Raw genomic sequence first — 24,465 nt, forward strand, 5'->3', positions numbered from 1 at the left:
GGCTTTCGGGACTCAGAGTAAGAGAGCCTGGTCGCTGTCTCCAGGAGCCAGCAAGGAGGAGGCTGAACACCCCGAGGGCTGTGTGCGTGTGCGTGTGTGTGTGTGTGTGTGTGTGTGTGCACACATGCGTGACAACGTTAGAGCCAAGAAGGCAGCCAGCCCTGACAAAGCTTGGCTGGAGAGCCATGGCACCCACTCAAGAGAGGTCATCATACCCAGACACTAGCCTTCCAACCTCTTGTCTGAGACACTCAAGCGGTTTAGTGGAACGGCCCCCCCCAAACCCAGACCTCTATCCTCGGCCAACAACGCTGACGTCTCTATACCTCTCCGACCTCGGTTCTACCATGCCAGTCACAAGGACCTCTTTCTGCCCCAGCATGCCTACGCACTGTTGACTCAGGCTTTGTGCTCACAGAAACACTTCCTCTGCTCCGCTCCCCTCTTGCAGTCACCCTATGCTCTGCCTTCACAGCCTCCATCGTTCTTTTTTTTATCAAAAAATTTTTTTTAATGTTTATTTATTTCTGAGAGAGAGAGAGAGAGAGAGCATGAGCAGAGGAGGGGCAGACAGAGAGGGAGACACAGAATCCGAAGCAGGCTCCAGGCTCCGAGCTGTCGGCACAGAGCCCGACGCGGGGCTCGAACCCATGGACCGCGAGATCATGACCTGAGCTAAAGTCGGATGCTTAACCGACTGAGCCACCCAGAAGCCTCCATGGTTTGTTTATTTATAGGTTTGGTTATATGGTTTGCTTGTGGACTGTCACCCCCGTCTAGGCCCAGGAGTCCAGGGACTTTGTCTGTCTGATTCACTCCTAGCGCGTATTAGGCCCTCAGTGAGTTTTTGTTGAAATGGATGAATGAATCCACCCAGCCACTGAACTATCACACTGGGAGTTAGCGGATAAACCAGTATCAGATTAGGGCCCCGAGGGCATGCGGGAGCAGTGTTCTTGGCTGAATTCACGCTTTAGACTTGTTGAGTTTATTACTTTAATTTTTCAACAAAGGTGACTGACCTGCATATTTCCATGCCCAGGGGCTCCGAGGAATGGGAATATGCCAACCAGAAACACCCATGAAGCTAGTTACCTGGAGGGATTTGTAGAGCACTGATTGGGGGTTGATAAACTTTGGTTTGAGGCCCCAGTCTCTGCGGATCTGATGACTGAGCCTTAAAAGCGGCATCCCCCAAGAAAATCTGCCAGGGTCAAATGGACCCTGAGAGCGGGAGGGCACACGTCCTAAAGTCACACCGGGAGCATCATACAACGTGGTTTATTTCCTGGACATTTTCAACCTGTACGCAGCCAGCAGGATAGTTCCACTTAGGATTTAGTCGGATTTTCAACTTTCCCTAGGAAGAGAATGGCCTCTGTGGCTTTGTTTATCAGCAGCAGCAGGAAGGACCTATTGAAGCGGATGACGGTGTAAGAGGGGCTGTCCTTTGACCGGACTATGAGCTTGGTGGCGGTGGCTGCTGAGGCCTCGGTCCCCTCCTCGCTGACGTCCAGCACAGCCTTGTGGGCAACCTGCCAGGGGAAAAACAAACGTCAGTGGTCCCCGGGGGAGGGGCACCTTTACTTAACTGAGCTTTGGGGTTCTGCCTGGGAATGGCGATGCCACGCCTCGAGGGGCTTCAACCTTATTATGCCAGGTGCCTGGCATTAGGTTTGCAGCTGTCATTGGTACCGGTCCACTGGTCTTTAAGCGTGGAGTTGAGTGGTTACAAATTCACACCAGAAATGACCCAGGTTTGACTCCCAGTTCTGCCACTTCTTGTTGCAAAAGATATTTAGATGCTGCAGGCTTCACTCTCCAAATCTCTGGAAGGGTCATCATAATGGTGTATATCCCACAAGGTCATTGGGTGAATTAAAGGAGATCACACAAAGTATGTGTGCGGGAGTGTTGCTACATGCGTGCCCTGGAGACATAAGGAGGTGTTATTAAGTGCTGGATCCCTTCTGGGTCTCCTAGGAAAGAGACTTACCCTGGGGCTCATGTTCTCCCAAGCTTCAAGGGGGCCTGAGGACTCCCAACAATGACAGTCATAATTGTTCAGATGTGCCCATGAACACGTAATGGGAAAAGGACCATCACGCCCACCGTATTCCATCGGGACCTCCGTAATCTTTCCCCGGACGCCAATGACAAAGCTCCCCTTCCATGACCCAGGGACACTTCTGACCATTATGATGTATTATCAAAATACACTTTTAAGTTGGGGATCAGAAACCCATGAGCAGACAAGGACTAGACAGGGAGACCTCTTGTCAGAGCAGGGAGCCCACAGGGGACCTGGAGGGCGCACCCTCACTAAAAGGGACACTCACAGCTCAGCTCCGGCTGATGGGTGCTATTGTAGGGCATTGGGCTCACTGTTGCCATGCGGGAATTGGACTCAGAGATTTGTTTCAAGACGGTCAGAAATCTATAATTTCAGGTACAATATCCTACATGATGGAAGTTGGCTCTCTAATCTTTTTAATACCAGAGGTCACACACAACCCATCTACAGGGTAGTAATGGCCCATGGGCAGCCAATTTGACTGCAGTGTGAAGTCCCAGGCTTCAGGGGCGAGGTCGAATGCCAGGGGGCATCTGCTTATCTGCATGGGTATCGAGGCAGCAGAGTTACTTTCCCAAGACAGGACTGATTTTCACAGAACTGTGTGGTTGGACCTTAGGAACACTTGTTTGAAGAGGGATAAAAGTTGCCTGTGTATCAGAGGTATGATGGCCATAAAGCCACAGACAGGCCTGGCAGCCATGAAATTCGGCCCAACTTCTGCCCCAGAGAAGTCACTGTGCCTCTCAGGGTCTGCGTTTCCTTATCAGTGAGATGTGAGAGCTCGATTAGCCAGGTACTGTAAACTCTTCCCGCTCTCCCTGCCCAGGCAAATGTTTTCGTGGACCAACTCACTTTGGAAAGCTGCAGGAAGTCTGTCTTTGTGATTCCAGAAAAATCAGCATTACTATTAAAGGCATCCCAGATGCCCATCTTCGGGAGGATGGTTTCCAGGTCATAGGAGGCAGAAATGGAAAATTTCGGAATGAACACCTCTATCCACCTGCAGAGATGGAGAAAAGGAAAAAGTGAGGTCATGAGCCCCTTGCTCTCTATCTCTGCTTCTAGGTGGCATTTCGGGAGACTCTGTTCTTCCTCTAGGTATTGCTGGCTGCTGCTGAAGTAGTCAATACATCCCAGACAACCAACCCAGGTTGCTCTGGAGGTAAAGCCCCCTATCTAGGGGCAAGTCTGGCCCTGGAGATAAATGAGATGAAAGGGAGGGCCTTAATGAAGGAAGGTACAGAGAATACACGGGGATCCAGCAAGGGAGCCTATGGCAGAAACCAATGGGGGACACCAGGCAGTGATGGAAGTGTGTCTGCCGTCCCTGGCCCAGCACATCCCCTACCCCCAGCCCCTCCTGAGACAAACTCTGCTAACCCCTGAGAGCAGCAGAGTCCAACAGAACTTTCTGCAAGGGTGGACATAGTCTCTATTTGTGCTGTTCCACATGTTAGCCATTAGCCATGCGTGGTTATACTAAACAGCTTAAATGTGGCTAGTGCCAGTGAGGAAAACATTTTTTTTTGTTTTACTTATTTTAGTTAACTTAAATTTATATAACTACAGGGGGCTAGTGGCTACTATGTGGGATAACACATCCCTCCAGGTCAACAGAAGTTTTTCTTCCTCAGCAATAATTTCCCTGAACCAAGAATGAACAGCCTGCATTTACTGAGCATTTACTATGCGCCAGGCATCATCCCAGATAATTTTAGTCATTTGCATTTTAAAGATGTCAAAACTTACTTTTAGTGCTTTGCGCAAGGTCAGGTACTCGGTGAGTCACAAAAATGAAAGCACAAAAGTGTTGGATGGACACTCAAGTCCTCATTGATGGGCATCAGCACAATGGACAGCTCTCTCTTCCCTCTTGCTTCTCCAGCACCCGCCTGGCCATCTCCTCCCTGCGCTGTCTGCCGCTCTTTATGAACCGCCCCCTGCCCCAGCCTCCCTGCTGCCTCCTCTGTCCAGCCCTGGTTGCAGTCAGAAAAGAGAAGAAACTTCTGAAGGATCCTACAGTGTTCCTTAATTCCCAACTTCACCTCTTTGCCAGGGCTGTTTCCTTTGCCAAAAGCGCCCTGCCTCAGCCTCTATGTCCTGTCCATCCCTTCACGTCCTATCTATGCTCCTGACTCCAATGTACCATCTCTTTGAAGCCTTCTTCCGTCTCTGCTAAAAGTGATCTCTCTTTGCTCTGAAGCTCCTTAGCACTTTGCCTGCCTCCCCCTGCGCATTGATCTTTGTCTTTCTTTCTTTCTTTTTTTTTAAATGTTAAGGTTATTTACAATTTATTTTTTTTTAATTTTTTTTAACGTTTATTTATTTTTGAGACAGAGAGATACAGAGCATGAACAGGGGAAGGTCAGAGAGAGAGGGAGACACAGAATTTGAAACAGGCTCCAGGCTCTGAGCTGTCAGCACAGAGCCCAACGTGGGGCTCGAACTCACAGACCGCGAGATCACGACCTGAGCCGAAGTCGGCCGCTTCATCGACTGAGCCACCCGGGCGCCCCTGATCTTTGTCTTTCTTAAATGACAGTTATCTTGACCCTGTCTTCTCTCCTCTTGGACTGTGGGCACCTGGGAATGATGCCAAGAATGCCAAGAAAATATTGCTAAGAGATTGTATGTAAGGCCTTGATAGTCCTTTGTATCTTATGGTTAACATCCTCTTGATACTCTCCATAATGGTTACAGAACTAATAATAATCTGGGGTGCCTGGGTGTCTCAGTCAGCTAAGCGAATGACTCTTGATTTCGGCTCAGGTCATGATCCCACAGTCCGTGGGTTCAAGCGCCGCGTTGGGCTCTGTCCTGGCAGTGTGGAGCCTGATGCTTTCTCTCTCTCCCTCTCTCACTGCCCCTACCCAGCTCATTCTCTCTCTCTCTCAAACTAAATAAATAAATAAACTTAAAACAAAAACTAAAATACAAAACTTAAAAGGGAAAAGGAAAAGAAAGAACTAATCAGCTAAGTACTTTATACATAGTAACTCGTTTTATCTTTTCAACAACTTATGGGCTCAGTAATATCATGATTCTCATTTTATAGGTGAGCATCAATGCTTTCTTTGCTTGTTTATTTTTATGGCATCAGTCCATGGAGTTGAATATTGGATTGGCTGATAGGGTGAGTTCTGCTAGCCATGACGGAACAGCTTTGCAAGGACATATTAGCTACGTGGTTGTGGGCAATTCACCTCCCTTCTCAGAGCCTCGACTTCCTTACGTGTGGGTGGGGGTGACGGTGCTCCAGTGCTCTTCACCTGTCGGGTGACTGTGAAGTTCAAGTGGGAACACACACGCATGGCACCAAGTTCACCATCCAGTGTGCAGCTGCCGCTCAGTTGGCAGGAGCGATTACTCAACAGCTGCCACCCTTGGATGTACGTCCTCATCCCTTGCCCCATGCTTGGGTGTACACCATCACCTGCCCCAGGAGTCTGGAAATGGACACAGATTCCCACCTCTTCCGGAGTAAGAGGCTCCATCGCCTCAGTGTCCTGGCTGACAAGGCCTGTTCCAGCTGCCTCATCTTGCCCTGGCCAGGGAGGACAAAGAAGGCCACGGTGTTGCCACTGTATTCCATCTGTAGTACAGAGCAGCTCAGCTCCGGATCCACCCCAAAAGCAAATTGTTCCACCTGGTGCATCATCGGGACCTTCACAGTGGCCCCCTGGCCCACCAGGAACGGAGAGCTCTTTCTTGTATATCCAGGGTGAAAGGGCTTCTCCCACTTGGCTGGCACAGAGAGAAAAGAGAGGTCTTTGTGTCAAAGTGCTGTCAGCAAAAATGATGAAGTAAGGATCTCTGAAAACTCTCTCCTCCATAAAAGCAATGGGAAAATTGCCAACAATGATCAGAATGAGCTTTCTTAGAACTCTAGAAATTAACCAAACTCTTTTGGCAAATTAGGGAATGGTTTATTCAAGTGAAGCAGCTAAATCTTGGGAAGAAGGTGAACTTTGGGGTATTTTAACTTGCCCTAGTTCCATTCCCCATGTCCTAACTCTTCAGGAGACTTGAAAAACAAGAGTGTGCATTTCCAGTGAAATCCAGAAACCTGGCAGCCCCAGGAGGGAAAACATAGGGCTGGAACCCATTCAAAGACTCAATCCCTAAACACTGTTATTTGACCTATCCTGTGCTTCCCTGGGAGGCATCATTTGCAGAACTGTCTGTACTTGATCTGATCTGGAGCTCAACCAATGCAAAAAACTCTATTCCTCAGAGGAAATTAGTCAAAAGCAGTCACAGGCAGTGATACATTTTGCAGCTGCCAGGGGCAGTAGATAACACTTGAGGCAAACAATAAACGAGTCAAAAAGGTTAACAGGACAGGCTGGGGGTAGGGGTGGGGGGTGACATCTGCAAAAACGACAAGAGTAATGACCTCTGCATTGCCACCCTTCCCTAAAGACAATAAGGAAAACTGGCAAACATATTCAGAAGCAACTTCTTTGGAACTCTGGAAATTAATCAAAGCCTTGTAGCAACCTAGGGAGAGTTCATTCAAGACAAATGGCCGAATTTCAGAAAGAACAGTCAATTTTGTGGTTATTTTAACTTGTGCCAGTCCTGTCCTCTACTCTCTAGCTCAGCAGTAGCCTTGACAAATAGCAGCCTGTGTTCCCACTACCATTGGGAGAGCGATTGACCTGGAGGTCTTTCAAAGACTCATTTTCGAAGAATTATTATCACTTGACCCATCGGATAGTTAACTGGAAGATCTCACTTCCAAGGTTGATTGGTGCACAGTCAGTGATCAAAGCCTTCTCCCCAGGGGGCTGGAAGTTTTTTGCTAGAAACAATTACAGACAAATGTTTTAGTTTTATGGTTGCCTGGGTGGGGATAACAGATGGGGCAAACAACAAAGTGATAAAAAATTCTAGAAGGAAAAGCTGAGGCATAAGATGTCCGTTGGAGCTTTGGAAACCTCCATTATATCCTGGGCATTTAGAAGCTTCATGCATGTGTAAAGCTGTGTGCGTATTTGAGGAAACATATGAGAAGGCTGTAAGTTCTCACTTACGGCTGACCTTGAGGGTCTGCAGAGATAGAAAGTGAAGACTGAGTCAGAGTTATAAACTGCCTGGCTGAGTGTTGATGACAACCCCACCATGCACACAAGAGTCCTCAGCAAAGACTAGGAGATTTGTTTGGTCCAAGCACTTAAGAAATCTCTGCCCAAGGGGGGGCCTGGGTGGCTCCGTAGGTGGAGCGTCCGACTTCGGCTCAGGTCATGATTTCGCGGTCTGTGAGTCTGAGCCCCGCATCGGGCTCTGTGCTGACAGCTCAGAGCCTGGAGCCTGTTTCAGATTTTGTGTCTCCCTCTCTCTCTGCCCCTCCCGAGCTCATGCTCTGTCTCTCTCTCTCTGTCAAAAATAAATAAACATTAAAAAAAATAATAAAAAAAGAAATCTCTGCCCAGTCATAACTAACCACTTGACTAACCAAGAAGACACTTTGGTGGCCACACATGACAAAGTATAGACTTTAAAGAATTAGTTCGGAAAAGTCACTCAAGAAACAACTACTGCAACAAGCAAAAACAACAAATCCTTGGGATGAGGTAAATCTGATTTTCAGAGCTGCAACATTGCATTATTTTAAAAATCCAGCTTTTACAAAAAAATATGAGGCATAAAAAGAAAGTATGGGCCATACACAAGAAAAAGCCAATCTGCTAATATGAGAAATAAAAGAAGGGACACTGAAAAAGATCTTATGGACATTAAAGGAAAATAAAGGAATACTACAAACAACTCTATGCCCACAAATTTGATAACTGAGATGAAATATTCCAATTTTCCAAACCTTAAATAAGAAGAAATAGACAATATGAATAGGTCTATATCTATCAAAGAAATTGGCAATCATTAAAACCTTCCAAAATAGGAAATACCAGGTCCAGATGGATTCACTAGTGAATTCTACCAAACACTTAAGAAAGAAATTATAGGGGCGTCTGGATGGCTCAATTGGTTAAGTGTCTGACTTCAGCTCAGGTCATGATCTCACAGTTCGTGAGTTCGAGCCCCACATTGGACTCTGTGCTGACAGCTCAGAGCCTGGAGCCTGCTTCGAATTCTGTGTCTCCCTCTCTCTCTCCGCACCTCCTCTGCTCATGCTCTGTCTGTCTCTCTCTCTCCTTCAAAAGTAAATAAAAACATTTTAAAAAAGAAAGAAATTATACGAATTCTTTACAATCTCTTTCAGAGGATAGAAGCAGAGAAAATACTTCCTAATTTGTTCTATCAAGCCAGCATTACTTTAATACCAAAGTCAGACAAAGACATTGCAAGAAAACTACAGACCAGTGTCTTTTATGAACACAGATATAAGAATCCTGCACAAAATACTAACAAATCAAATCCGATAATGTATAAAAATAATTATGTGCCACAACCAAATGGGGTTTTTTTCCAGGTTTGTAAGGCTGGTTCAACATTTGAAAATAAATTAATACAATCCATCATATCAAGAAGCTAAGCAAGAAAAATTAATCATATGAATAGATGAAGCAAAAGCATTCGACAAAATCCAATACCAGTCATAATAAAAATTCTCAATAAACTAGGAATAAAGGAATAACTTCTTCAATTTGATAAAAAAAATAGCTACAAAAAGCCCACAGCTGATATAATACTTAATGGTGAGAAACTCAAAGTTTTCCCACTAAGGTCAGGTATAATGCAAGGATGTCCCCTCTTGCCACTCCTGTCCAACATTTTACTGGAAGTTCTAGTTGATGCAATAAGATAAGAAAAAAGAAATAGAGTGTATACAGGTTGGGAAAGAAGAAATAAAACTTTCTTTGCTTGCAGATGACATGATCATCTATGTAGAAAACCCAAGAGTCAACAAACAAAAGAATCCATGGAACTAATGAGGGAGTATAGCAAAGTTGCAGGATACAAGGTTAATATACAAAAGTCAATTGCTTTTCCATATGCCAGCAATGAATAAGTGGAGTTTGAAATTAAAAACATAATATGATTTACATTTGCATCCAAAAAAATACTTAGGTATGAATCTAACAAAATACATGCAAGATCTATATGAAGAAAATTACAAAACTCAGATAATGAAATCAAAGAACTAAATGAATAGAAGGATATTCCATGTTCATGAATACAAAGTCTCAATATTGTTAAGATGTCAATTCTTCCCAACATGATCTATAGATTCAATGCAATCTCAATCAAAATACTAGCAAGTTATATTATAGATATTAACAAACTAATACTAAAGTTTATATCAAAAGCAAAAGACCCAGAATAGGCAATCCATTATTGAAGAAGAACAAGGTTGCAGCACTCACACTAACCAACTTCAAGACTTACTATAAGGCTGTAGTACTCAAGACAATGTGGTATTGGTGAAGAATACACAACTAGATCAATGGAACAAAGAGAGAGCTTACAAACAGACCCATGTAAAGATAGTCAACTGATCTTTGACAAAGGATCAAAACCAATATAATAGAGCAAAAATAGTCTTTTCAATAAATGGTGTTGGGACCACTAGCATTTGTATGCAAAGAGAAAAAAAAGAATCTGGACACGTACTTTACATCGTTCATAAAAAATTAACTCAAAATGGGCCACCTGGGTGGCTCAGTTGGTTGGGCGACCAGCTTCAGTTCAGGTCATGATCTCACAACTCTTGTGAGTTCGAGCCCCGCATCAGGCTTTGCGCTGATAGCTCGGAGCCTGGAGCCTGTTTCGGATTCTGTGTCTCCCTCTCTCTCTGCCCTTCCCCCACCCACGTTCTGCCCCTCTCTCTCAGTCAAAAATAAACATTAAAAAAAATTAAAAAAAAAATTAACTCAAAACGGACCACAGACCTAAACATAAAACACGTAGAAGATAATATAGGAAAAAAACTAGATGTCCCTGGGTACGGCAAAAAATGTTTAGATACAACACTAGAGGCACAATCCATGAAAGAAATCACTGGTAAGCCAAACTTCATTAAAATTTAAAACTTCTGCTCCGTGAAAGACAACGTTATGAAAATGAAAAGCCAAGCGACAGACTAAGAGAAAATATTTGTAACAGATGCACCTGATAAGAGACTGTTATCCCAAATATACTGAGAACTCTTAAAGCTTAGCAATGAGAAAAACAGATGACTGGATTAAAAAAGTGGGCTAACCACCTTGACAGATACCTTGTCAAGGAAGAGAGGCAGGTGACAGATAAAGATGAAAAGATGCTCCATGTCATATGTCACCGGGGAAATGCAAATTGAAACAGCAACGAGATATCAACAAAACACCCATTCACGTGGCCCAGATCTGGAACACTGACAACACCAAGTGCTGGCAAGGCTGTGGAGCAACAGGAACTCTCACACATCGCTGGCATGAATGCAAAAATGGTACAGCCACTTTGGAAGACAGTTTGGTGGTCTCTTTCCAAATCAAGCATGTTTTTGCCAAACAATCCTGCAAGCATGCTCCTTGGTATAAGGAATTGAAAACTGTGTCCCCACAAAACCCTGCACATATTATAGGATTCTATTTATATGAAATGTCCAGAAGAGGCAAACTATAGAAACGGAAAGTGTATTCTTGTTTCTGAGGAAGAACATAAATGAAGAGTGAGTGCTCACGGAGAGGTGATGGAAATGTTCTGGAGTCATGTATGGACATATTTGCACAACCTTGTGGGTGTACTAAAAACAAGACCCACTGAACTGTACATTTAACATAGCGAATTTTGTGCTGTGTGACTTATATTTCAAGAAGAAAATAAGATTAAGTTAAATGAACAACGTAGATAAAGCACAGAGGACATAACAGGGGCTCACGGCATATTGATTCTTTTTCCTTCCCCTCCCTCCTTGCAGAATGGATGGAGAAATGGGTGGAAAGGTGAGCAGGTAGATAGAGGGAAAGATAAATGGGGGGTAGGGGGAAGGCAGGAGGGAGAAAGGAAGGGAAGGAGAGAGAGGAGAAGCAGGGAGGGATGGTACAATGGCATCCATGATAACTCAGCCCTGAGTGTCCAGCACACCAGCAGAAGCAAAAGCCCATGGTGCTGGCTGTATCATCACCCATCCAGTTAGTAGAGAGACTCACACATTAGGCACATGCCCGGGATCATGGAGCAAGTAAGGGGTAGAGGTGGAATCTGAACCCAGGGCTGTCCGACTTCAAAGCCGTTGTCCGTTCTGTGGCAGCACAGTGTCTTTGCAAACTGTAAAGCTCGAGACATTTGCCCAGGGGGTGTGAATGGCAGTTAAGCTGGACTGTCTACACTTCCATACACTGGCCAGTCTACACATCCACCTATAAAAGTGCTCTCACCTTTGGATTTGCTGGGCTGTCCATGGAGGCCAGGGTCAGCCTCTCAGGACGCATAATCAGGCTATCCAGACACAGAGCTGAATGACCCCCCGCCACCGTAATTGATAAACTAAAGCTAGCAGAGGGAACAGGAGGTCTCATGCAGCCAGCTTCTGACACAGCTGATTCAAACTCAGGCTTCCCCTTACTTCACCGTGCTGTCTAGGGCTTGTCTAGTTTGCTTATTCAACTGGGAGTAAAAAGAAACGACATTCAAATCAAAATCAGCCTCTCAGAGCCTTACCTTTAAAGAAAACAGGGTTCACCAGGACCATGGCTGTCAGAGGGTCAAGGTCTTGGATTAAGTCTACAACCTTCCCTTTGGTCTCCTTCTCCACATAGCTGTTGATTCTCTTCCGGGCGGTGGAGGTGCTGGAGAAATCTGTAGAAAAGACCTTCGAATCATACAGCCTCTTGACGTCGTCCAAGAAATTTGTCTGTAGGCGCAGCTCCTTTTTGATGAAGAGGACGCTTCCCATCCTCAAGTCTAGGCCTTTGCTGGGGACACTGAGTGAGTGGAGCAGGTGCTGGAAGGCCCGGTGGATGGCGGATTCTGGCTCGTGTGTGAGGTTGAACCCCAGGCCTTGGAGGATCTGGGTCTTGGTGGCTGAGCGGGCCCCGAGGGAGAGCGTGGCCAGGGAAGCGGAGATACTCAGGGGGGAGAAGAAGACGTTCTGATCCGGAGTCTTCAAAACCAGCCTCTGGTAGAGGCGGAAGGCAAAGTTGGTGTTGCTGGAAGATACCCAGGGGGTAGCGCTGTTCCTTGTGGCGGAAGGGCAGGGGCCACTGGATGGGGGTACACAGTAGACCGGAGCACAGATGCTGACAACCAGGAAAAGTCGATAAAAGGGAGAGGCCATTTTGGGACGAAACAAGTCTGCAAGAGAGGAAAGGACCACCGAGGGAAGGTAAGCCGAGCGTCCAGCCTGGAATCAGAGACCTTGTGACACCCCATCCCCATTCGTGATAGAACTGGGACACACTGGACGGTGAACAAAGCTCTCGCAACCCCCCTGATGCAGATATTATTGTTGTCCTTGTCTTACAAACAAAGAAACAGACCTCAGAGAGGTTGTGTGATTTAGGCCACGCAGCTGGGTCGTGTTCTGTCTGGGATTCAAAGCCGGGTCTTAAAGCCACAATCTCAGATCCCACGTGCTTTGCTGTTTCTGCTTCGAAGGCTCATCATTCAGAAAGTAAGACAGTGAAACCAGATGGTACAGTCCCAATCGTCGCAGCCAGACGCACCCTCTTACCCCTGAGAGAACCATCCGGATATTCTTGGTCCCTTTTGTGAGGACACGATCACAGCTCTCCATGGCTGCCCGCCCCCTGCCCCAGGCATCTGCTGGTATGTCCCTCAAAAAGTGGACACCCCGGGGGCGCCCGGGTGGCCCAGTCGGTTAAGCGTCCGACTCCTGATCTCAGCTCAGGTCAGGAGTCTCACGGTCTCACGGTCGTGAGTTCAAGTCCTGCATCGGGCTCTGCGGGGATATTGCAGCATCTGCTTGGGATTCTGTCTCTACTTCTCTCTGACCCTCCCCCACTTGTGCTCTCTCTCTCTCTCTTTCTCCACTTGATCTTAGCCAAAAGGCCGAGAAGCGATCTCTCTCTCTTTCTCAAAATAAGTGAACTTAAAAAAAAAGTGGAAACCCCAGGCCGGAGGCTGTCCTGGAACCAGAGGCCCGCACAACCCCCGCTATGCCACGTGTCCTCCCGGGGTGCCCCCCCTCGCTCCCAGGGTGTCCCCCAACCCCCCATCTATGAAGAAGGACGGCTCCGAGGAAGAAGTGAGAGGGTCTGTATAGCACCCAGAGCAGTGTCTGGCCCGCGGAGGGCATGAGGTCAAAGCTGCTTCCCCCCCAACCCCCACCCCGGGTGGCTGCTGTTGCGATTTTGCCCTCCTCACTTGGAAGCAAGGTGAAGGGCAGGCTTGTCCCTGGAGCTTCCTGACTGTGGGAAGGGAGGGGGTTGAGGGATGAGAAGGCCAGCCGTGCCCAGGGCTGAGGCGCCACACAAGAGGCAGGGTGCCGATGGGGGCGGGGCTCTCGGGGCACCTGCTAAGGCCGAGGATCCACACCCCCATCAGCAGGCATGGCCTTGCCAGAGGAGATTGGTTCCGTGTCCCAAGTCCCGGGCTGAGCAGGGGAGACCGGCCTGACCAGTAGTCCCGCCAGGCAGTCGACTAGTAAATGTCTCGGCCCCTCATGGCCCTGACCTTAGGCAAGCGGCTGCTTCTCTCTGAGCCCCAGGGAGGTGGCCTCAAAGGGGTCTGTGGCCATGGGTCTCAAGGGGGAGATCCTTATGCTCCTGAGGAAAAGCTCCACAGAAGCTTGTTCATTCGGCTCTTGAAGTCCAACCTCCTTTGACACTTGGCCTCTCCCCATCCCCCACTCCTGTCCCCTCTGTCCCCCCCCCCACTTTTCACCTTCTCTCCCCTGCTCAATTCCCCACTTGGCTCCCAGCTGCGGTCACTCAACCACACTGTAGACAGGGGGAGCTTTCTAGCCACAAAGCTCACGTGTCCCTCAGCTACTCAGATTCCTCACTGACCTTGGGAGGAAAGGCCAAGCACCTGTCGTTCGCGGTCCTTCTCTGTTGGGCTCCGACTTACCTCCCCAGCTCATCCTCAAGCACAGAGCTGTTCCAGTTCCCTGGAAAGATGGCATGGCCCTCAGCCCCACCCCCCTGCCCCATCCTCATCGGCCTCCTTAGCTAGCTCGACAGTCTGAGGGCTTCGTTCCGTTGTAAAACCCTACCCTCCCTGTGACGCACACTCCTGGCGAGGCCCCAGACCTGGAAGAACCCACCCGTCTGCTCCTTCCTTGCCAAATGTTGGACAGACCGTGGCTCAGCAAGGCAGCTTGGTCCGCGGTGAATCCCCAGTCCCCAATTTTTATTTGCCTGGCAGGAGAGCACGGTCGCCTCACCCTCCCATGGACTAGAGGGCGCAGCTCAGTCTTTTCCGTTTCCTTACGACGGATTCCTCGCCGTCCACGAATGCACGTGTGCGTGCGCACACACACGCGCGCACACACACACACATGTCAGACCGCCTCGTCTCCTGTGTCCCATGCAGGACCCTCAGAAAAGGAACCTATCTCACTCCTCCCCTCCACCCCTCTCCAAACTTCAGAGAGCATCCGTATGTCCGTCCCGGGGCCCTCACACCGCTCTCTTCCGTACTTCAAACGCTCCCCCTCAACTATGTCCGTGCCATCGGCCTTTAAAAATTTTTTTTTAAATTTTTTTTTTCAACGTTTATTCATCTTTGGGACAGAGAGAGACAGAGCATGAACGGAGGAGGGGCAGAGAGAGAGGGAGACACAGAATCGGAAACAGGCTCCAGGCTCTGAGCCATCAGCCCAGAGCCCGATGCGGGGCTCGAACTCACGGACCGCGAGATCGTGACCTGGCTGAAGTTGGACGCCCAACCAACTGGGCCACCCAGGCGCCCCTGTGCCATCGGCCTTTAAACACGTTCCCGGCTGGGACGAATGGCCCACCGCCATCAGCCCAGCGAACACCTTTCTTCAGCCCCTCATTGCCTTCTAGCTGCTGCCCTGTCTCCATCCTCCCCAACCTGGCCCGAATCCTCACGAGCTGTGATCCGGATCCTGGCCCGGATCCTTCACGGTCCTCACGGTCTTACTTCCGCTCACCCTTGGCCCACTCCAGTCTGGCCTCCGGGTCCACAGAGATGGGACCAGCCTGCAAACACGTCTGGGTTCACCTCAGCTGCCTTCCCGGTAGCATCTGACACTGGAGGCCACCCCTCTCTTCTTATCCAGTCCCTCCCCGTGGCTCTGTGACACCACATTCTCCTGCGTTTGTTTCTCCTCTCCCTCTGTTCCTCCTCCTGAGTCACCTCTGTGCTTTCTGTCTCGAGCCCGGCCTCTGCGGTGTTCTCCACCTCCGCTGATCTCATCGCTCCCGGGGCTTCATGACTGAAAAGCAAATTGCGTATTATTTTTAATCCCCAGCCCACACCTTTCCTCTGAACTCAGTATCTCTTTTTTAAGTTTATTTATTTATTGTGTGTGTGTGTGTGTGTGTGTGTGTGTGTGTGAAAGGTGGGGGGAGGGGCAGAGAGAGAATCCCAAACAGGTTTCATACTGCCAGCACAGGGCCAGACAGGGTGCCCGAACTCGCGCACTGTGAGATCACGACCCGAGCCAAAACCAAGAGTCAAACACTTAACCAACTGAGCTACCCAGGCGCCCTTAAAGTTTCTTTTAATGTTCATTTATTTATTTTGAGAGAGAGTGGGAGAGAAAGAGCACACACGAGCAGGGAAGGGGCAGAGAGAGGAGGAGAGAGAATCCCAATCCTCTGCTAGAGCAGAGCCCGACTCGGGGCTCCAACTCACAAACCGTGAGATCGTGACCTGAGCCGCAGTCGGACGCTTAACCGACGGAGCCGCTCAGACGCCCCACGGACTCTGTATTTCTAACCACCTACTTGATACTTTCTCCTGATGTCACAAATGAACCTGAAACTCAGTAAGACCCTAACTGAACTCACACGGTTTCCCAAACCCCGTCTCCCAGTAAAAGTTTCAACTGAGACTTTCTTTGAACATCTCCGTCCACGGCGCTCTCGTTCACCTAGTTATTCAAGCCCAGGGCTCATCTTTGTGTGTCCTTCTTCCTCTTTCTCCACGCCGACACATCGCTTACCTCTTTTCACGTGTTCCAGTAGCCTCCCATTTTCCAGAGCGGGGACCAGTGTCCCATCCAGCCTGCACAACCTGGGATCCACCGGCCCCTCTAACTTCAGTTCAGATGTCAGAGCCCCTTGCTCGGGACTGCTGCGTCCAACCGTTGTACCCATTTTTTTTGATCCTCACAGGTGATCTTTGTTGTGCCCTGCTGCCCTCACCAAACTTTGCTTGCCCTCCCCCCACCCCCCATTAATTTCTTTCTACTGTTTAGGTCCTATGTCATGTCATACCCTTAAGGAAGTTCTCTGACACTCAGATGAGGAAAATTCCCCCCTCGAAACGTTTTTACGGTACTATTAATTTTTTAGTGAGATACTTACCATGGCTACAATTTCACATTTCTTTGTGTGATGCAAAATTAAAGGAGTCACAGAGAACTTGTCCCTCTTGTACCTGCTGTACATCATGGTGTGGCCAGTACAAAGGGCTCAGTTAAGGGTTTGAGGAAGGAATGAATTGAAATAAATTAAGTGGGGCAATTTACCTCTGAGAGGTGATACTGCTTGGAAATCAGCGAGAAAGACCCTTGCAGGGTCTTAATTAAGGTGATACTTACATGGCATCCCCATCTATGAAATTTGAGTTGACTTATATTTTTGGCCAAGACAAAGTAACTGACATTGAACTTGGACAAAAGGGGCGCCTGGGTGGCTCGGTGGGTTAAGCGTCTGACTCTTGATTTCGGCTCAGGCCGTGATCTTCCAGTTCCTGAGATGGAGCCCTGCATCGGCTCTGAGCTGATAGCATGGAGCCTGCTTGGGATTCTCTCTCTCCCCCTCTCTCTACCTTTTCCCTGCTTGTGCTCTCTCTCTCTCTCTGTCTCAAAAAGAAATAAATAAATAAACTTAAAAAAAAAAAGAAAACAGGGGGCGCCTGTGTGGCTCAGTCTGTTGAGTGTCCAACTTCGGCTCCTGTCATGAACTCGCGATTCATAGGTTCGAGCCCCATGTCAGGCTCTGTGCCGACAGCTGAGCCTGGAGCCTGCTTTGGATTCTGTCTCCCTCTCTCTCTGCCCCTCCCCGCCTCAAAAATAAATAAACATTACAAAATTTAAAACCATAGAAAATTAGGTAAAATACATGAAATAATCGAGACCCTAAAAAATATGTGAGACAATTCAGACATTGGACAACAGGCAGAGAAGGCAAACAAATGAGGGAAGCCCTGTGATTGTCCCCATATTCTGTCTAAAGACACTTTCCGGATACAAGGAGGGAAACCCAAGCAGAGGCTTGCTGATGGTCTCAAGAGTTTAGGAAAGTGGAAGCAGCTATGGTTTGTGCAGCAAAAGTGTGCGTTAGCTTCGCTCCGAAGCTAAACACTCAGCGCTGCGTGCATAAAGTGCAATTCCACCAGGACGGTCCGAAAGCAAAAGCAAAACCCCAAAACCGCCGTGGAGATATAGAACAATTTCCAGAGTTCTCATAGCACGGGGAGGGAGGGAGGTTCCGACTGGACACAGTTGTGGGATGTCAATGAGCACCTAAGGCATTCAGCAGAGACCCTAGAAGCGTCACATCTTGACGTTAGGGCTCAACTAACTTTAGTTTAAAGCCGCTGTAGACACCTTAACACACTTGGTCTGCAATGCAACATTTTATCATGAGAAGATGATAAAGATAAGATGATAAGATCCTGGGCAGGATTAAACAAACAAACAAAAAAGTCCTGCGCGTACTTGTGTTGGCTGTTCCAAAACAAGTGTCAACACGTTGTAAAGAGAGACAACAAAATCCAGACCAAAAAGATTATAAGAGAAAATCTAAATGGTTGAAAGAAAAGCTCAGTGAGCTTGAAAACACATCAACGGGAGCTGTCCAAACTTTAAAGAGAGCAGGCGGGGGGAGGAAAATAACAGAGCCCCAGTGATCTGTGAAATGAAAGCAAGCGGACGAACAGATGGGCAGCTGGAGTCCTAGGCCAGGAGGGGGTGGGAGAGAAAAAGCCTGGAAGAAATAACAGGCAGAAATATTTGTGCCCCTTACTCTACATAAACGAAGTAAAAAAAGATGAACTACAGTAGAATGAATACGGCCCTGTCATTTCTTCCCCCTGAGCTGTATGGTTGCACTTGACTCTCAGTCTGTCTAGGCTGCTCTCCTCTCCCTCCCCTTCTGACAAGCTGCTTTGCATCCTGCCGGCTCCAGCTCCAAACTTCCCACCCCGCAGAGTCTTCCAGATCCCACAGAAAGTCAGCCCCTCCCTTCGCCCACACCTGGAGCAAACCATTGCAATTTACCTCCTCGGGTGTCTGTCTCCCCGAGTGCACAGTCTGGATCTTGTGTGGCTTCCTCCAGGGCAGGGACCATAATCGGTGAGTGACGGGGAGAGAGGGAGAACAATAAAGGGAGTATAAAGATGGGGGAGGAGGTGGGAGGGCAGTGGGAGGAATGTAGGGAACCCGAAGGGCCAGGCTCTGCTGACTGGCCCACACCCAGGGACTTTTGTAAAGGCCTACAGTTGGTGAGACAGGTTGGCATCCTGAAGGATGGAGTTTCCCAGGCTGGGTTAATTATCAGGAGAACCTGAGTTCTCATTAAAATGCACATTCCCAGGCCCCGCCTAGAACTACTGAGTCAGACTTTCCAGGGAAAGATGAGCCAACTTAGGAGTGAGGGGCTCTGGGTGCTTCCTTCCCACACGACTTCCGCTCAGGCCACAGAGAGAATCTCTCTGGGGCTTCTCTGAAGCTCTCAGAGATATTCTTATCTCTGGCTCTGAACACCTCAGGTCCTGGGAAAAGCAAACCCCTGGTTCTCCCCAAATTCACAAGACCAATCCTGCTGCTGGAGAAATGACACCTCGGACGCAGATCCCACGGGCCCATCCCAGGTCCCATCTAGATGGAGCCTTATCCCGAATCTGTCCACCTCCTCGGGCACTCTCCTGCTGCGCCCAGGCTGCTCTAGACTCTTCTGTTCCTGGCTGTCAGATCTCCTGCCTACCTCACACATCTTTATGACTCTGCCCCGTTTCTGGTTTATATGGATCTTCCCATCACTTTTTAAATTTGGCTATATCTTGGTACTTTTTTCATATATTTTTTAAAGTTTATTTATTTATTTTGAGAGAGAGAGAGATGGCACAAGTAGGGGAGGGGCAGAGAGACAGAGAGAGAATCCCAAGCAGGCTCTGCACTGGCAGCACAGAGCCCCCATGCGGGGCTCGAACTCAGGAACCCGCAAGATCATGACCTGAGCCGAAACCAAGAGTCGGCTGCTTCACTGACTGAGCCACCCGGGCGCCCCGCATATATTTTTTTTAATGTCGCCTATTCCTGCTGGGACCGTGGGGCACATGGGATGCCTGGAGGCTGGAATTTGCCATGTCACGTCAACCAGAAGCTGCTGTTCAGAAGCTCGCCAAGAGGGCGACCCCACAATGTTGTCGGGACCCAACATTACCCAGTGTGGACGTGAGCACCTGTCCCGTGGTGGGGGTGCTCCCCAGAGCCCCCTGCGCTCTCTTGCTGCAACCCTGCTCATCCCTTAGCCCGCCCAGAGTGGCTGCGTGAGCCAGGCCGAGGGCGGGGAAGGGGATAGATCCAGACGGACCCTCAGGCCCTGAGGAGTTTTGTCTAATTGTTCCTTTGTTTTCTGTTGGTTTTGGCAAAGAGGTCACTGTTTCAACATTCCAAGAGACACAGGCTTCCTGTTCCAGGAAGGATCTTCACCCTGCCGGGACTCTTTCCCAGCCCAGTCTTGGAATCTGGGATTCCTTCGTTGGCATCCCACCAAGAGAAACCAACCGAAAGGTTACCTGTGCTGGAAGGTTACCTTGAGAGACACCCACCCAGTAGCCTTCCTCCCTGGCTCTGGATGCCTTTACCAGGCATCACTAATATGGATGGGTGCCTACTGTGTGCAAAGTAGGTTCATATACATTACATTATGTAACCCCCTCCCCTGCCCAAATATCCTCTGAGATGAATATGATGATCCCCGCTTCACAGAGAGGAAAAACCAAGGATTGGGCACAATTAAGTGCCTTGCCTAATATCACGAACCAAATACACGGCAGAGCTGGGATTCGAACTTCAGTCTGTCCAACTCCGGGACCTCCCGCCCACCTCCAGCCGCTTGAAGCCCCTGACAAAGTCCCTGAAATGGAAGATGGCCGCACCAGGCATCATGGCGTCCTGGGATGTATAGATGATGTATATACGTTTCTATAGATGATGCCTATCATCTATAGAAAACCAGATATTATTTTTTCTGTTGGAACCGATTGCTTTCTTTTTAACGTACACTGATTTAAAGATCCATCTTGAGTAAAGAGTAGCACAAAAGAGGTGTGGATTCAGCCGCAATATCAAGAGCAGCTTGGGACTGAAACTAAAAGAGGAAATTGAGTGGAAATAGAGAGCATGTTTCCCAAAGAGAAGGGAGTCCCGGCCTCACACTCCTACTGTCGCCCCTGAGCACTGATGTGACCCAGCTGGGCCTGAATGGGAGGAAGCAGGGCCACGGGTCCCTAAGCTCTCATCCGGCTTCTCCACGCCTGGGACCACGCCTGGGACCACGCCTGGCACACTTAATGCTTGTTAAGTATTTGCTGGCTAAATGAACGCATGGCAGTGAAACTTTGGAGCAGGCTCTTTCGTCTCCAAGACGAATGTCAAAGTGTTGTTGGAGACAGGAGGGTTTTTGGAGATCATCCGGGGCCACCCTGTCATCGCAAAGGTGGGACACTGATGGGGGCACTTCCCTTCTTGGCTGGGGCTGTAACCCTGCTCCTATCGTCAAGTACGCTCCTGGCGGGCATCCCTGGGGCCAGAAGTCTCCGGAAGCTGGTCCTGCCACAGAAGCCATGGAGAGCAGAATCACAGAATCTACTGTCTGAGCAGTAGGTGTCCTCTTCTCAGGGAGGCCGAGCTGACCCCCGCCAGCCCCACCGGCACCTCGACCACCCTCACCTGTCTTCTTCATTTATTAACCCTATTGTTTATCGTATGCCTCTGTCTGCTAGCTCGGAACCCTTGGGGGGGCAAGACGCTTTGTATGTTTTGTCCACTGATGCGTTTCAAGCCCCTAGAATGGTCCCTGCACAGGACGGACACTCAGAAAATATTTGCTGGGGCGGGGGGGTGGACGAAGAAAAACTGAAATGCTCAGGGGACTTGCATTTAGTTCCAGATCTGTGGCTTTCCAGCTGTGGGAACTTGGGCAAGTTACGTGGTCTTCCTGAGCCTCGGTTTTCTCATCCGTAGAATGGAACCGTCACCCAGCTTGAAGGGTTGGCGGGTCGGTTTCTTGGTGGAAAAACCGACACGATGCCAGTCCCGTGGGAGGCAGGTAGTCAGTGTTGGTTGCTTCAAAGGCGAATTTACTCACTTATTCATCCGTGGGGTCAGTCCATCCACAAACAGGTGGCCTGTGAAGGTGTTCTAGCAGAAGTAGGCGTTGATCTTTCTGGAAGCGGAAGTAACACACTGAAAGAAGCTGGTGTGTGTAGCAGAGAATGGGGAGCAAGAGCAGGGTGGGGTGGAGAGAGCAGGTGCAGGGAGGCGGCAATCCCCAGGGGGAGAAGCAGGCAAGGCCAATCTCCCCAGGCGGTGGCCTTCCGTCCCAGAGGAGTGGGGAGCTCTGGAGGGGGGCTGGCCGTGTCCGGAGCAAGGGGACTGCTGTGCCAGTCTTTCATTGCAGCAAACACAGACATGGCCCAGGCAATGGGGCCGAGGGACGCCCCAGTCTGCAGCCAGAGGGACACTTATAAACACATGTGTTTGCCCAAGACACCCTCCAGCTCAGCACCGGTGACAGCTCCCCGTGGTTCTTGGGCTAAAGATCAGCGTTCTCCCTGTAGCCCCCGAGGCCCCAGGCTCACTCACTGCCCACCTCCTCCTGCTTTATTTTGTTGTTCTGGCCACATTAATCTCGTTTCAGTTCCTCATCCCTGCCGCTTGCCTGCCCCAGGTCCTCTGCACCTGCTGTTTCCCCTGCTTGGCGGAATCTGTCTGTGTTCCCACTCCAAGCTCTTCCTCTTTCTTTCCCCCACGATAGGATTTATTTCTGTCGTGCAGAGCAAAAGTATGTCTGTGAAGGTGGGACATCGTCTGAAAAGTGTTTAAGATGTGCAACAGTCCTTTGACAATAAAGTTGGTCAGAGGGAAGACCAGTGAGCACTGGAGCTTGTGCTCAACTTCTATCTGGAAGCCCGGCCAGCATTTTCTAGATCGCTAACCACACTGAGGCAATCATACCTGTGTGCGGGTTTAACTGTGGCGATTCAAGAACAGATAAGCTCCCAGCATTTGGAGCTTTCTCAGCCTTCTCGGAGCCCCCAGACCGGGTCGGACCCCCGTTACCTACCTTGGAAGGCCCCCAGGGTTGTCTTTCTTTTCATGCTCACCGGAGCTCGTGATCAGAAATGCACGTGTGTGTGTCTGCAACTCACGGCTGTTTCTCCCGCTGGATAGTAATGTCATGGAGGCAGGGGCCAGGTCTGTTTGTAACGGCCACCCGTGCACAGGCTGTCGCCCCATAAATCGCTGCTTAATAATGCAGGATTGATTGCAGCCCGCGTGGGGGTGGAGGGGAAATTCAGACCCAGGAGCCATGGAGGTGAGTGCTTTATTGAGACGCTGCTTGGAAGATGCCGGAAAGGTAGGGACGGTCTCATAGAGATATCCTAATGGACTGGGCGCTGGAGGACGAGCAGGAGCCCGTTAGGCAGGATGAGGGCATTCCCAGTAGAGGGGAATGCCAAGGCAAGGGCCCGGAGCACTGAATTTTGGAAAAGAGCTCGTCATCTCAGACGCTTGGGGGACGGTGGGAGGAGAGCGTAACAGGGGCCACTGCTGAATGCCTGCCATGTGCCGGGCATGGATTGCATGTCATGCCTTGTAACCCTCAGAGCTCCTCAGCTCCAGGACCTAGGTATTATTACACGTGTTTTAGTAAAGTAAATGAGGTTCAGGGGGGTTAAGTGACATGTCCAAGCCACCCAGCTACGATGTGGCTTGTCTGACTGTCCCTTGTCCCCAGTGGATAATGTCGCAGACCTGAGCCGACCACTGAGGGTTCCCGTGTGTATCTGGTGTCTTCCCACCGCCCCCCCCCCACCTCCCTCAGGCTGGTGCAGGGGAAATGGTGACTGTCAACAATGTGCTCTGCAGGGATTCCCTGCTTTTTGCCCCATGTCTGTGTCACTGGCACAGGGTCTCAGCCTTCTCTGTCTCCCACCCTCCCAAAGAGGGATGTTTACTCCGGTGCCGCCCCATCTTAGCCCTCACCACACTGTAAAGTAGCCCAATCCCTCTCCAGACGACCTCCTCCACCAGCCCATGTGTGGGCTGCGTCTCCAGGGCCCTGGGGGTGCCCAGGACGGAAGAGAGGGTGCCTGTTGGATACACCCATGCTGAAGTGGATTGGGCAGCTCTCTTAGCTGGGAGAGGAGCTCAGGAGTGGCTAGCTAGGCCCCCAAGTCCACGTGGAACCCCTCCCTGCCCTGGCCCAGAAGACAAGTGCTTGTGGCCCACGGCAAACCACAAGGCTGTAGGAAAATCACTTTATGGCTCTGCCTCAGTTTCCACGTCTGTCCATTCTGGCCACCCCACAGGGCAGCTGGGACCAGAACACAAAAGGCACAGTAAGCGGTGAGCTGCTAGGCACCCCCAGGGGATGCCAGCTCAGGCTCCTTCGTGGCCACGCCACTCAGGACCCCCTCCCCCCAAAACACGTGGGCAGTGGGCATTTACGGCAGGAGGCAAAGGAATCAGCTGCTGGAAACGAGGGCTCCCATGCTTCTAATCTACATAGCTCCATGGGCATGTGGGACAGATCTTGAGGGGCCACATTTTCTAGGCAGGTGCAGGGAACCCCCTCCCCCCACCCCATTCACTCTTGAGCTGAGCTCCCTAACAGGTTCAAACCCCAGGCTCTTCTCTGTGGGCTCTGGAATCAGATACACCTGGCACTGAACCCTCGTCGCTGCTATTCCAGGCTCCACCCCCCAGCGCTGGGCCAGCCCCACCCCTACTTTACCCTCCAACTGGATGCCTGGCCGATCCTGGAGTTCCCATGGGGACACCGTGGGCGACATAACTTTGTAGATCGCATACCAAAGATCCAAGGCTAAGGGCTCACCAAGGGGAACTAACTTTTCTAACGAAGGCTGCTAGTTTCCTCAGAGCCCCAGAAGGGATTTGTCACTGCCCTCGTTTCAGGAACACAGAAATAGAGGCTCAGAGGAGGTATGTGGCTTTCCCAGAGACACTCTGTTCCTCAGATGAACCCAAGTGTCTCTCCCTCCAAAGTCTGGGTGCTCATGTCATCTCATTGCTTTCCCCAAATTATCCACCAACA

At 49.6% G+C, this 24,465-nt stretch overlaps 1 protein-coding gene across 2 annotated transcripts; it reads right to left on the reverse strand.

Moving 5' to 3' along the window:
- Positions 1–908: 908 nt before the first annotated feature.
- SERPINA9 (serpin family A member 9) lies at positions 909–15,209 on the reverse strand. Of its 2 annotated transcripts, none has more exons than XM_015074966.3 (5): positions 15,099–15,209; positions 11,681–12,313; positions 5,548–5,821; positions 2,930–3,077; positions 909–1,535 (listed from the first exon to the last, which is right to left on the reverse strand). In XM_015074966.3, the coding sequence occupies exons 2-5, from the start codon at positions 12,294–12,296 to the stop codon at positions 1,332–1,334; spliced, it is 1,242 nt and encodes a 413-aa protein (XP_014930452.2). In that variant the 5' UTR covers positions 12,297–12,313; positions 15,099–15,209; the 3' UTR covers positions 909–1,331. The 2 variants fall into 2 exon arrangements, with proteins under 2 accessions (XP_014930452.2, XP_026922334.1); XM_027066533.2 differs by having other exon boundaries at positions 15,089–15,184.
- Positions 15,210–24,465: the final 9,256 nt, after the last annotated feature.

The sequence above is a fragment of the Acinonyx jubatus genome, chromosome B3 (genome assembly GCF_027475565.1).
Source record: "Acinonyx jubatus isolate Ajub_Pintada_27869175 chromosome B3, VMU_Ajub_asm_v1.0, whole genome shotgun sequence".
NCBI classification, from domain to species: Eukaryota; Metazoa; Chordata; class Mammalia; order Carnivora; family Felidae; genus Acinonyx; species Acinonyx jubatus.